The sequence below is a fragment of the Geotrypetes seraphini genome, chromosome 4 (genome assembly GCF_902459505.1).
Source record: "Geotrypetes seraphini chromosome 4, aGeoSer1.1, whole genome shotgun sequence".
NCBI classification, from domain to species: Eukaryota; Metazoa; Chordata; class Amphibia; order Gymnophiona; family Dermophiidae; genus Geotrypetes; species Geotrypetes seraphini.
In genome coordinates, this window is record NC_047087.1 from 72,060,927 (window position 1) to 72,074,905 (window position 13,979).

General features: G+C 41.6%; 1 protein-coding gene across 1 annotated transcript in view; it reads right to left on the reverse strand.

Moving 5' to 3' along the window:
• EPHA6 (EPH receptor A6) overlaps positions 1-13,979 on the reverse strand; it is an 895,964-nt gene that overhangs the window by 141,311 nt on the left and 740,674 nt on the right. Inside the window, exon 10 of the mRNA XM_033941517.1 lies at positions 12,716-12,841. Coding sequence (XP_033797408.1) covers positions 12,716-12,841 — 126 coding nt within the window. The remainder of the gene's footprint in view (positions 1-12,715; positions 12,842-13,979) is intronic.

Below are 13,979 nucleotides of genomic sequence, written 5' to 3' on the forward strand. Positions count from 1 at the left end.
TAGTGGTGAGTGAGCGCTCCTGTGTGGTCTTCTGTTTGATTCCTTGGTAGGCTAAGTAGAGGCATTCAGAAGTGACATAAATTATTCAATTTCCACAGTAGTTGAGAATATCCTTTCCTTTGCCTGCCTGATTCCTCTGTATCTGAGGTCTGGGTGCCTTGATGAGAGATGATAACTGAGACTCTGCTCAATGTTTCCTGCTGTTGTCATTGGAGATTTGTAAAAAAAAAAAATAGACTGCATTTGCAGATAATATATTTAATTCATTTGTGACAGAAAATCACTTTTAATCCACTGGACAACAATATCAGATGTAGACAAAAGAGAAATTACATAATGAAAGGAAAACAATTCAGTTAGAAGCTAATTATTCATTGTTTCTTTGGAGGTTTGGGGTTTATGGGGGTTTTTTTTGTATATTTTGTTGAAAGAAAACACCTGAACATGAGATTATGTGAGACTTTGGCTTCCTTCCAGTCCTCTCTTTTCCTTGCCAAGTTGTTTAGAGATGTGCCAGGACTGCTTCCTGCCACAGTGTAACACACCTTGGTGTATTCCTGATGTGCTAAATCCTGGCATGGAGCCACACAAACAATAGAGATTGGATATGAGAATATACTATTTTTCTCTAATACTCATGACTGGCATTATTTGCTGTATTAGCCCACATCATGCCTCCAAATACAGAGAATCTGCTATTAATATTATTGGAAAAGAATAATATTGATCTTAGGATTCCAATTTTAAGGGTTTATTTGTACTGTAGATACAATTAAGTACACCTCTTAGTGTGTTCCAAAGTAAGGTTTCATGTGACTCTCACCTGGTGACAGTCCTGTTCCCAGCTACCGAAATTGAGTACCTTCTGTGGCCCACAAACAATTCCCATAAAACCAGTAATAGATTACTCTGTTGGAAAAGCAATCAGTAATCTGTAATAACTTTTCCATGTCAGTAATCAGAAATTTGAAACTGATTATTTCTCAAAAAACAATTTTAACTTCCCTGTTAGCATATCTGATTGTAGGGAAAGTAAAATTACCATTTCTAATGAGAAACGTGCTTTGCATATGAAGGGTAGAAGGAAAAAGATTTCTTCCTGTTCCAGAAAGTGGTCGCAACAATTGTTTTTTCTGATCATTTTTGTAAATTTAATTTATTTATGTATTTTAATTGACAGAACTAGATCAGTCAAGTTGATGGCAGTCTAATAGCAATCACAATGTGGGGCAAATGGAAGTAATGAGTCGGACATCAGAGGTCACCTGCATTTTGGCTTTCTCAGAGCTCAGAACATTCAAATCTGCTTCAAACTCTGATTCATAAATAATCCTAGAGGCTTGGCAATATGAGAGTAGTTTTATTTTTTGGCTGTGGATAGTAAATGGAAGTGTACTTATCTCATGAACCTCAAGGGTCCTCATCTTTATTAGATAAACCAAAACACAAAAGCAGAAGTGGAGAGGTGATCATCAATCTTTGAATATTAACCTTGAACATGAATCTTGAATGCAATTATAATGCATTTTGGGACACTACAGCAGGAGTGGGCAGCCATGGTACTTGAAAGCCACAACCCAGTTGGATTTTTAACATTTCCACAATAGGGATGGGATGAAATTTGATGTACAGTGGAACCTTGGTTTACGAGCATAATTCATTCCAGAAACATGCCCGTAAACCAAATTACTCGTGTATCAAAGCGAGTTTCCCCTTAGGAAGTAAGGGAAACTTGCTTGATTGGTTTCCCCCCTCCCGAGGCCACCAGCACTGCTCCACCTCATCCCACCACATCCCCGAAAGACCCCCCCCTCACCCCTGAGGCCACTGGTGTGCTTCCACCCTCTCCCGAGAACTGGCATCACCCCCCCACTCACGAATGCCCCCCCAAGAACCAGTATCAAACCCCCCCCCCCGTTTGCAAACGCCCCCCCTGCGAACCAGCATCACCTGCCCAAACACAAGCCCTTAACCCGATCTGGCACCAGCACGCAGCACCAACTCACATGACGTGCAGGTGCCAGTGCCTGAAGATCCTGCCTCTTGCCTGAGCTGGGCCTTGAACATCTGCGCATGCTCAAAGCCCAGCCCAGGCAAGAGGCAGGATCTACCGGCACCGGCACGTCCTATGAGTTGGTGCTGCGTGCCGGTGCCAGATCGGGGTAAGAGCTTGTGTTGGGGGGAGGGGGATGCCGGTTCTCAGGGGGGGCATTCGCGGGCAGGGAGGGGGTGATGCAAGTTCTTTGGGGGGGCGCTCGCAAATCGAGTCAACGCTGGGTTTGCGAGGCACGATTTGCTCAAGTGTTTTGCTTGTCTTGCAAAACACTCGTAAACTGAGGTTTGACTGTACTATCTTTCTGTGGTTATATTAAAGTAGTTTATGTCTTATATATAGGTACTTATTTTGTAAGTGACTTGCCTAATATCAGAAGGAGCTGCAGTGGGGAACTGAACCTGATTCCCTATGGGGAATCTCAGGCCATTGCACTAACCATTAGGCCACTCCTCCACTCCATGAATAAGCATGAAATCTATTTGCATAGAATGGAGACAAATATATACAAATCAATGTCATGCATATTTATTGTGGAAACCTTGAAAACCTGAGTGGGTTGTAGACCTCAAAGACCCAATGCCTACTGCAAGTGTGGTAAAATGTATCATTTACTGCATATTAGATTCAAAAATTTACACATGGTATGTATATAACCTGTGTGCTAACTGTTTGAATTATTCGTAAGCATGTTCCCAAAGAGTTATGACACAAAAAAAGTCCTTTTCTCTGGGGTAAATGTACTGACAGTGTGGATGAACTTACCACCTATACAACAGTAAGTGACCATGTGCTAACTATGCATAACCTGCTCATTTTCTATCCCAAACAGGCTATGCAGATTGTGACTATGCAGATTGTGAATTGTCATGTGCTGTCATGCTAGTGTGGTAAATGTCATTGCAGCCCTATTAATTGACACACTAATCCCTGGATTCTATATATGGTGCCCAAATTTAGATGCTGATCAAAATTGTGCATGCAAATTAATTGGCCTATGAGCCAATTAATTGCAATATATTAATGTTAAAAATCAATTATTGCATTTAATTAGCATTATTAAATATTTGTGTGTGCATTTTCCTGGGTATTATTCTATAACCCGATATGCCTAAATCTCTTAGGCCCAGATTCCTGAATTGGTGCCATAAGTTAGGCGGCCGTAGGTGCCATACCGCTGCCTAACTTAACTGATTTAATTGGTTTTAATCAGTGCAATAATTGATCGCGCTACTTAAAACTAATTAAATGCTTATTAAAAAAAAATATAGGCGCCCATAAGCGCCTACTGAAAAAAGTGCTGGAACCACATCTACAGAGATGCTTAGCAGTGCTTAAGATTACAGTAGGTGTGACTTCAGCCATAAGTGAGCTAAGGCACCATTAGACACCTCTGTTGATGTGATTCACATGTAACATAGGCATCGGTAATTTATGTCTTTAAAACCCTGGTCTACATTACCATCGCTTATGTTAGACGTAAGCTATGATTCTGCAAACTGTGACATTGCGTGATTGACAAGCGATCGGTGCTGCTTATGGAGGCAGTTGTGAATCACGGTGCCATTTGCAGAATCTGAGCCTTAGCATGCAACTCAAAATGGGCATGGCAGAGGCATTCTAAAAAATTGCATACAGAGTTATAACATAGTGCCATAATGCCAAGAGTTGGGCCCCGGCATTTACATCAGGTTTCATCTGTCCACAACTGGGCATGGGAATAGCCTCTTTATTTTATAAAGAACGTTCAGCTTGGAGCGCCTTTATACAACAGAACACTGTGACAGTTTTTTTCTGGTGCCTGATTTTTTCCAGTGAATCCAATCTTAATTGCGTGGTGCTCATTTGTAAAGAAAAACCCCTTAGATTAATTCTCCCCCCCCCCTCTCCTTGTTTTTACAAAACCGCAGGGTGGTTTTTAGCTCATGCGTCGGAGCTGTTACTGCTGTGGCTGGTGCTAAAAACCGCAATACGGTTTTGTAAAAGAGAGGGTTAGTTTTTTAATTATACTTTACTCTGAGCTCCAGATTTTAGTGTCCATAGCAACAAAACCTTGAGAGGATTTTTGAATTCCGAGAAAGATTTCAGAAATGGGTGCCCCTAGCATTAGGACTAATCGGATCTTGCAATCAACAACTGTAAATCATATTGTTAATTAAATTTAAATGCATTCTGATGCATTGGAGATATCTTCTCAAATCAGCTACAGTAAAGAAACATTCCTTTCTATCACAGATCACCAGTTATTTCAGGCGAAATAAGGCAGTGTACTGAACATTAAAATGTCAAATCTGATGGCAGATAATAATTTGAAGGTTCATTTACTCTGCCCAATTTTGTTCTTGGTGCAGTATTATCCCCCTGGTTGATTTTTCACTTTCCTGTCACTTCTTTATAACCAGGAAACTGCTCTACTTATGTTAAGCTTTCTTGAAATCTTTATTGCTTCTGACTTTAACACACATTCTATGCAACTGGCATCTTTGTATGGTGTTAGTTGTCTCGGGGCAGCATTAGGAAAATCCAAACAAAGCACTTAGCTTGAGTCAACCTGCCAGTTCAGAAGAGACTCCATGTCTTCCCAATACTGATTTTATGGCAGGTTTTGGGACCCTCTTGCAAATTTCTGCCCTGAGCCCCAGCATATCTATTATCAGCCCTGATTGGTCCTGTGGCTGACTCAGTCCTAGTTTAGGTTCATTAATCATCGCTGTTTATTGTTTGGCTTCATGATCCATCCAGTCTACTCAATGCAGACTATTCTTAGTCCTGCAAATTATTTTTGCATTCCTTCCATAAGGAAAGCACTTCAGCTACACCTTCTTAAATTCCTGTCCTATATTCATCCCTTATGTTTCCACTGGGAGACTGTTCCATGCATTGCTATCCTTTCTGTAAAAATATTCTCAAATCTACCACATCCCATTTCAGATTATGATCTCCTCACCTAGAACTTCTAGAGAAACAACATCTTTGCATCTTATACATTGGGCCTTATATTCAAAATGATATAGACAGCTGCTGATTAGTTAAATTGCTTGGTTGGGACTAACCACTAATATTCAGTGGCACTTAACTAGCTGAACTGAATGTCAGCTAAGATGAGGGCATTTCAGGGGCAGAGTGATCACTTGACCACTTAAGAGCTGATATTCAGCCCTTAGGCAGTCAACTTTATCGTATAAATGAGAATGCATACGTTTGTCTTATTTTTATGTGGTAACCCAAAGCTGCTTAAGTAATGAATGTTACTTAAGTGGCTATATCTTAACCAGATTAAAAATAATTGAATATTCAAAGCCAAAGCCTACAGAGGTCCTGGCTTTGAATATCCAGGAATAACATCATCAGTGTTGAGTAAGTTGCTTGCTGCCTGATGGCTGAATATTGACCCCATTATTTATATGTTAAACAATGTAAACAATGTATTGGAAAATGTATTGTTAAATTTGACTTCTACTGGGCATGTTTTCTTGAAAGCCGCTTAGGAGATAAACGGATAATAAGTTCTTTAAATAAATAAATAAAGTATTTCATTATTTCTACAATGTCATTCTTTTCCTAAGTATATATGTTTAAGGCCTTAAGGGAAAGTTAGGTGATGACTCTACCATTTTGGGATCTTCTCCTCTGGATTGTCCCTCCAGATATACCCTCCAGAATTGGATTCAATACTCAAACAAATTCTGCCAGTGATTTATGCAAAGATATTATCAGCATCTTCTTTCTCCTTAGTATACGCCTTCTTATAGCTTGTGATATTTTTGGAACATTTTGCACAAAGAAATAAATCTTTTGTGCTTTAGAGCTTTAGACTGGAAGCATAATAGAATGATAGGACATTATTTTTGATTGATGTTCTACTGCCAGGGAAGTGCGAGAAATGCTTTTCAATGTGGTCAGTAAGATCATCTCACACTTACATCTTTAAATTTGTATAGGGCATCATTATCAGAAAAAGAATAATTCAAGTTGTGATGTTAAAAATTTGCTATGAATTTTATGAAAGACTTTCTGAATGAGGAGCCTTCTGTAAAATACATACAGAGCCAAGGAAAAAATATGTGCATTTGGCAGCATAGATAGCAGGAATATTTATTTTACAAAACAGAGCAGCAACACTTTGGGCATTGCATGTAAATATCACACTTTCATGTTTCAGGAGCATAGTTTTCAATGTGTTAATTTATCATTAATTCATGTTACTTTAGCACGGTTTCAATTTTATGTAATGAGACCTAGTTATTAGTTATTGGGGCTAACAATAAAATAACATATCTTAACAGTAGTCCATGTTGATAACTTCCCCTCTTAGTACCAGTTTTGCTACTTACACATTAGAGAATGACACGGTGAAAAAATTGGTCCCCGTCACCGCCCCGTCCCCGTCTCACCATCCCCGTCACCGCCCCGTCCCCGTCTCACCATCCCCGTCACCGCCCCGTCCCCGTCTCACCATCCTCTTCACCGCCCCGTCACCGCCACTGCCACCCCATTCACCGCCCCGTCACCGCCACTGCAATCCCATTCACTTTTCTTTATTTACGTATAAAGGAAACATTCTTTAAAACTTTAAAACTTAGTTAAATATTAGTTAATAACTATACAAAAACAAAACACGCAGAGAAAAAATTAATTAATATAAATTCTCAAAACTGACACATTTTGATCACTAAATTTAAAATAGTTATTTTTCATACAGTTTTTCAATCACTAATCTTCCACCACCCCTGGGGCTAGCAATGCAAAAACAAACACGATATGTACTTTAAATGCTTACAATGTTAGCCTATATGGTAAGTAGACGCGGCCGCTGTACCTAATCGCGGCAAAGATCTCCCTGCCGTGATTAGCATAGTGACCGCGGCTACGGCTGCAAGTCTCCCCTCCCCCCAGCGATCACGGCAGGAGGGCACCCAACCCCTCCTGTAGACCCCCCCCCAACGGCCCTCCCGACAATCGCAGCAGAAGGGTACCCAACCCCTCCTGCCGGTCCTCCCAATGGCCTCCCCTAAGATCGCCGGCAGGAGGGTACCCAACCCCTCTTGCTGGACCCCCCCCAACGAACCCTCCCACCCCGGAACCCCCTTAGTCTTACTTTCCAAGTTGGACCGGAAGGCTCCTCACACGTATGGCCAGCAGGCTTGCCTCCGTCCAAATGAGGCGGGCCCGCCCCTACCCTGCCCAACCCACAGGATCCTAGGGCCTGATTGGTCTAGGCACCTAAAGCCACTCCCGCTATAGGAGGGGCCTTAGGTGCTTGGGCCAATCAGGCCCTAGGATCCTGTGGGTTAGGCAGGGGAGGGGAGGGGCGGGCCCGCCTCATTTGGACGGAGGCAGGCCTGCTGGCCAGACGAGCGAGGAGCTGTCCGGTCCAACTTGGAAAGTAAGACTAAGGGTGGTGTTTCGGGATGGCGGGGTTTGTTGGGGGAGGGACCGGCAGGAGGGGTTGGGCACCCTCCTATTGGCGATATAGGGGGCCGTTGGGGGTGCCGGCAGGAGGGGTTGGGCACCCTCCTACCAGTGAGGGCGATCGTCGGGGGGGGGGGGCGGGTTCTATTGGCAGGAAGGGTTGATCTGACAAATGAGGAGCACGGTGAAAACACAGGTAAATAGCGGTTCCTAGAAGGGGGGACATTGGCCTGCGGGGACAAATCTATTCACCGTTTTTGCGGTCGGTGAAAGGATTTGTCCCCGCGTCTGCGGCGATTTGCTAATGAGGTCACCATAACCCGCAGCCAAACCGCAGACACGCAGCGGTTCGCTGCGGGGATCGCTCCCCGTGTCATTCTCTATTACACATGTAAGACTCAATGAAGGAGACAATCTCCAAAACTCTATATTTGTTTGCCTTTAAAGGTAGCTTTTAATCCCAAAAAGTAAATACAAATTCCTCCTCTAGCAGTTCCTGCTATTTTGTAGGGAGTAAGGCCCTGATTCTATAAACGGTGCCTAACTCATAGGCGCCGTTGAGCACGGTTGTCAATCATCTGCTAGGCGCCATTTATAGAAGTGCATCTAGTGGCACCTAAGTGGTCTAAGGTGCCAGTAGGCGTTGAATCCTTAGGTGCACTGCCATTTAGGCCAGGGTTTTATTGGCCTAAATGAATATCCTAAGGTAGGCACCTACCCATGCCTAAGTCAAACCACGCCCCAAATCAGCATCTAACCACACCTACTTGCTTGTAGGCGCCTACCGAGTTAGATGCCTACCAGCTAACCCTGGATTTTACTAAACTGCGGAAGAGCTTCTTACCGCAGACCAGCAAGGTAAATGCTCTGACACTCATAGGAATTGAATGAAGGGCAAATTCTATAAGAAGCACTCCAAAGTTAGGCGCCTATATAGGCACTGTTCAGCATGATTCAAGTATAATTGGGTGCTGTTTAGTGAATCACGCTCATTGGCACCTATTTGGGCACCTATTTTGGAGGCGTCCATTAAATAGGCCAGCTCTAGGCACACTTAAAAGTTAGGCACCTAGCTGATTGCTTAAGCACACTTAAGAGCAGCGATTCTGTAAGAAGGCGCCTAACACATAGCCACGCCCACACCTAACATGAATAGCGCCTATTTTTTTGAAGGCCGCCTAAATTTTAAGAGGCGCCTTGTTACATAATCGCTCTTTCTTGATAGGCGCTTATGTTTCAATCAATGCTGATTAAAAAGCCTAATTGAACTCGTTATTCAATTTAGATAGGTGCCTATCTAGATAGCGCCTCCGAAATAGGTGCTTACCATTAGGCACTGATTACAGAATGTGGGCCTGAGTGTCAGAACATTTACCTCACTGGCCTGCAGTAAGAAGCTCTTCTGCGGTTTAGTAAAAGGAACTCTAATTTTTAAAATGCTTTTTAAATTGGTTTTCAATGGTGCTTTCAATTATCAGCGCTGACTAAGCCAAACTTTAGGCATCATTTATAGAATCTGGACCTAAGGGGCTCGTGCGCTAATCATGCAGCAATGTAGCTGCACTAGCTGATTACACCAGACACCCACTCTCTGGCCCCAGACACAAGTTCAAGTTTCAAGTTTATTTAAAATTTGATTTTAACTCTTTTCAGCATTTCTAAGCATTGCACATTAATAAAATGTGGGATACAGCTAAATACATACGACAAACACTTGTAGACCTAAATAAACTTACAAAAAGAAACATAAGGGAAGGTGGAAGAACTACAATATACTGTGTATAGTAAAAGAGACATTTAAGGATTGAAGAAAAGGTGGGGAAACATAAATAAGTAAAATCAATATTTAAAAAAGATTGCTAAAAAAAGATTTTTTAAAAAAAGCATCCTTGAAAAGAAAAGTTTTAAGGGAATCTTTAAATCTTTTTCAGTTCAAAGATTTTATTGATTTTTTTTTTAAAGTATCTTTATTAGCAACTGTAATATACAGCAAGAACAGGAAATGTTAACAAGGATCTGTCTAGAATGGGCTCTTTCCCTCTGTGGTAAAAATAAAAATAATTTTTGGAGTATGTGCACTACCTGGAACTTACTGCAGGAAGCCTGAGCCTGCCCCGAAGTAAGCCCTCTTACACTGTGGTAAGCTTGATATAAAGGTCCCTTGGTGAATGAAAACCAAGAATGTAATTGACTGTAGCCTAAAACCTCACAAAGATAATGAATGCTTTTTCTGGTTTCTTACTTTACACTCAAAACCACTCTTGGCTGAGTGATGCCAAACACTGGGAATTTTCTACCCCACACACCTGGTTCCCCAGCAGCTGGCTCAGATGTTCGTGGCACTGCAGGTACAATACAATCAAGTCATTTGGAAAACCGATCTCCGCAGAGTAAGCCAGAGCAATCACAGCTGATGAGGCCTGGCATGAAAATGTTTACTTGAGCTCTTAGTACATAGTGTGCTTGCCAGTGTGGTGGCAATCCAAATGATCAGCTCATCTTAATAACAAAATTTTTACTTTTATTTAATGAGAACCCCAAGCAAATTGGTAGGAAATAAATGGCTGCTCACTTTCAGGGGGGCAACCTGTGACATGAGCCACAGGGAGACCGTGAAAATCTGCCGCTGTTCTGTTCCTACTTAATTAGGCTCAGAACACTGACTCCCCATGTCCCTTATTCTGATCCAGTATTGACATGCTGAATTCTTTTTAAAAAGCAAAGGAATCCCCACTATATTTTCTCAGTTATTTAGCAGGGATGTAGCTTCCTATGTAATTTCTGTGAATGTTTATTTTATTCATATTTGTCTGACCATTTTGTCATCATGTGAGCAAAGTCATTGAGTGTGTACTACTTTACAAGAGTGCACACAATTTGCAAAAAGAGCACATTCCTTTCCCCCTAGTGCGTGCGTGCACGATGGTTTGAATGGGGAAAGAGCGTACCCTGTTTTGATTAAGTGTGCCCTCTTTGCAAACAGTGCAAATTGTTTTGAAAGAATGTGCACTATTACTGGCATATGAAAAAACCCCACAATGGAGTGGACTCGGTAAATGGCACAGAAAATTAGGCAATCAAATGAGAAGTAGAGAAAAAGATTAACCAAAAACAAGTAGATCCACAAAAGAGGTTAATCAAAAGAGCAAAAAGTCATCAAAATAAATGACCTGCATAACTAAATCAACATGAAGGAAAAAGATCTCAGAGTTGCCACTCCTGCGGATTATAGTGTTATAGCCCACATATGGAATTGTGGCGTGGTTGTCTTTCATTGATCTAAAAAACCTTCATGATGAGTATATGACTTAATTCGTCAAAATTTAAATATATCACTTTACTACTCTTTATAATTTAAAGTGTATATCCTATATTTTTATAGTTTAAATAGTTTTTTGAATTTTTTCTTTTCTTTTTACTATATAGAAACTGTGCAAATTTGCAAAAATATAAAACAACTGCCTAACAGTAACTTGGAATGTGCAAACAAGCAATGAATTTACTGTGTGATAACAACCTCAAAGACAAACGCTTTAACCCGTATATCAATTAAAACCCTGATGAAGCCGCATGTTGCGGCGAAACGGGTTCCCGTTGGATATTAGTTATGGGAACCAAGCTTTCTATCTTGTAAAACAACCTCACAAGATAAGTGCCTTTGGCTTTTTTGATATGTCTTTGCTATAATTTGCCTATTTGCACCAGTTTTGCTGCTATTTTCTGTGCTTTGTATATTTGCACAGTTTAATTGTTGCTTATTTACACAGTAAATTCATTGCTTGTTTGCACATTCCAAGTTACTGTTAGGCAGTTATTTTATAGTTTTGCAAATTTGCACAGTTTCTATATAGTAAAAAGAAAAGAAAACATTCAAAAAACTATTTAAACTATAAAAATATAGGATATACACTTTAAATTATAAAGAGTAGTAAAGTGATATATTTAAATTTTGATGAATTAAGTCATATACTCATCATGAAGGTTTTTTAGATCAATGAAAGACAACCACGCCACAATTCCATATGTGGGCTAAATCCGCAGGAGTGGCAACTCTGAGATCTTTTTCCTTCATGTTGATTTAGTTATGCAGGTCATTTATTTTGATGACTTTTTGCTCTTTTGATTAACCTCTTTTGTGGATCTACAGAAAATTAGGCACCAGGAAAACTTGGCACTCAGCACTATTCTATAACGGGCACACTGTAATTATCATTCTTCATAGAAAGTATGTAATGCCGATTCACGTGCTCAACTTTGGGCAGGAGGACTGACATGGCATGGAAGTTGAGCAAGCATCTTTGGAATTTCATAATACCCCCACTTGAGATCTGCATGTTGTTGGTGAAGAAGCGTGCAGATCATAACGCCCAACTGGTTTCAATTAAGTGCTTTATAACACAAATAATTGAACCAATTAGCCAATAATTGAACCAATTAAACAATTAAATTGTACAGGTATCTCTGGTTTTTGTTCAAATTCCAGAACCAATCTTTTGGCACCATGTATAGAATCTGGGGGAAAATGTGTTTTTCTGTTCATTTGCTCTTGCTAATGACATGAAACAACATGGGATATGTCGATTGTCTCTCAAATTGTTGCAAACCATAACCCATTCCTATTATTTAGTGCGCTCTTTGGATGCCCAGTCTCAGCAGCTGCCTAAGTGGCTCTTGAGAATCGCATACGGGTGCCCTATGTAGAATTGCATCTCTCCTGATGGCGGCCCTATGAGTCTTCCAAGTCTCACAAAAACGCCTGCAATATAGGCTGCCTGCCTCGAGGTGTTTATTTTTTTTTTTTTAAAGTTGCATCTCAAGTGGCTGGATAGACATCAGTAGGACGCCTACCACTGCCTACAATCGAGATGCTATTTATAGAATTTGCCACTTTGTATCAACCCAAGAATTGCCATATGGGGTCAAACCAAAGGTCCATCAAGTCTAGTATCCTGTTTTTAGCAGTGACTAATCCATGTCACAAATGCTTGGCAGGACATCAAAAAGTAGATAGATTCCACACTGGTTACTCCCTGCGATAAGTAATGGGTTTTCCAAAGACCACACTATAAATGGTTTATGGAGTTTTCCTCCAGAAACTTGTCCAAACCTTTTTTTAAACCAGCATACTAATAGCTATTTACCACATTTCTTTATTTAGGAACTTCATAGGAGTCCATTATACCAAAAATTCAAATCAGACAAATTCTTTTTGATAAGAACATAAGAATTGCCACATTTTTTTTTTTTTACCTGCCCCAATCACTCTCTCAATGCGGATTCTGGATGGATCTATCTCTTTTGCAAACTCATGGACCGCTAAAGATGGATCTTCATATGTATCTGGATCAACATAGGTTTTCACCCCTGGGAACTGTACTGCACAGAAACAAAGGTTTCACAATTTTTAGTATATTATATTGGAATAAAAGACTGAAAAATTCTGCACCTCTGATATTTAAGTGCTAAATAGTTACCACCATTTGAAACACAGATCTAAAGTCATAGCCAAAGTTTGTGACTGCAAATGCGTCCATGTGAATTTAGCAGATGCTTTTTCACTGGTACGAATAACTCAAGGCAAGTTACATACATTCAAATATAGTAGACATTTCCTATCTGTAGATGGTTTAAACTCTAAACATTTACCTTCTCCAAGATCTCATGGAACATCAGTGGGATCTGAATCATGGTGGCCCTTGTTTGCAGCCTGCTTTTATAACCACTAGGCTATTCCTCCACATATCTTACCAGGATTCATATAAAAAATTTTAATACTGGACATGAGACACTAAGGCCCTGATTCTCCAAAAGTGCGTCCCGATTTTAGGCAGCTGTAGAAATCAGCCAATCGGGATGCACGTTTTTAAAAAAAAATGCTCCCCAGGCAGGCCTGAAGGCGCCTCGGGAGCCTAGGGAGACCCGCAAGACGCCTAAGCTCGCCTAAGGGTCTTAGGCGGGCCTTAGGCGAACCTAGGTGGCCCTACGCGTCTCCCTACTAGAGGAAGAAACCTTAAAATGTACCGTATTTTCACGCAGATAACGCGCACCCGTGTAAAACGCGCACACGGGTATAGCGCGCAGAAACCACAATTTTATGTACAAAAACTTTTGTATACCGTGCTCACGGGTATACCGCGCATGCTGCCCGACTGTCCTTTCGCCCGCCCCGACTCTCCTCTGGCCACCCCGACTCTCCTTTCGCCCTCCCCGACTCTCCGTGCGCTGTCCCGACTATCTGTTCACCCTCCCTGACTTTCCGTGCACTGCCCCGCCTCTCCGTGCGCTGTCCCGACTCTCCGTTCACCCTCCCTGATCCCAGGCCCTCCTGCCCTCGACGCAAACCCCCCTCCCTCCAACGACCGCCCCCCCCAAGAACCTCCGACCGCCCCCCCAGCCGACCCGCGACCCCCCTGGCCGACCCCCACGACACCCAAACCCGCCTTCCCCGTACCTTTGTGTAGTTGGGACAGACGGGAGCCAAACCTGTCCGGCAGGCAGCCAACGACGGAATGAG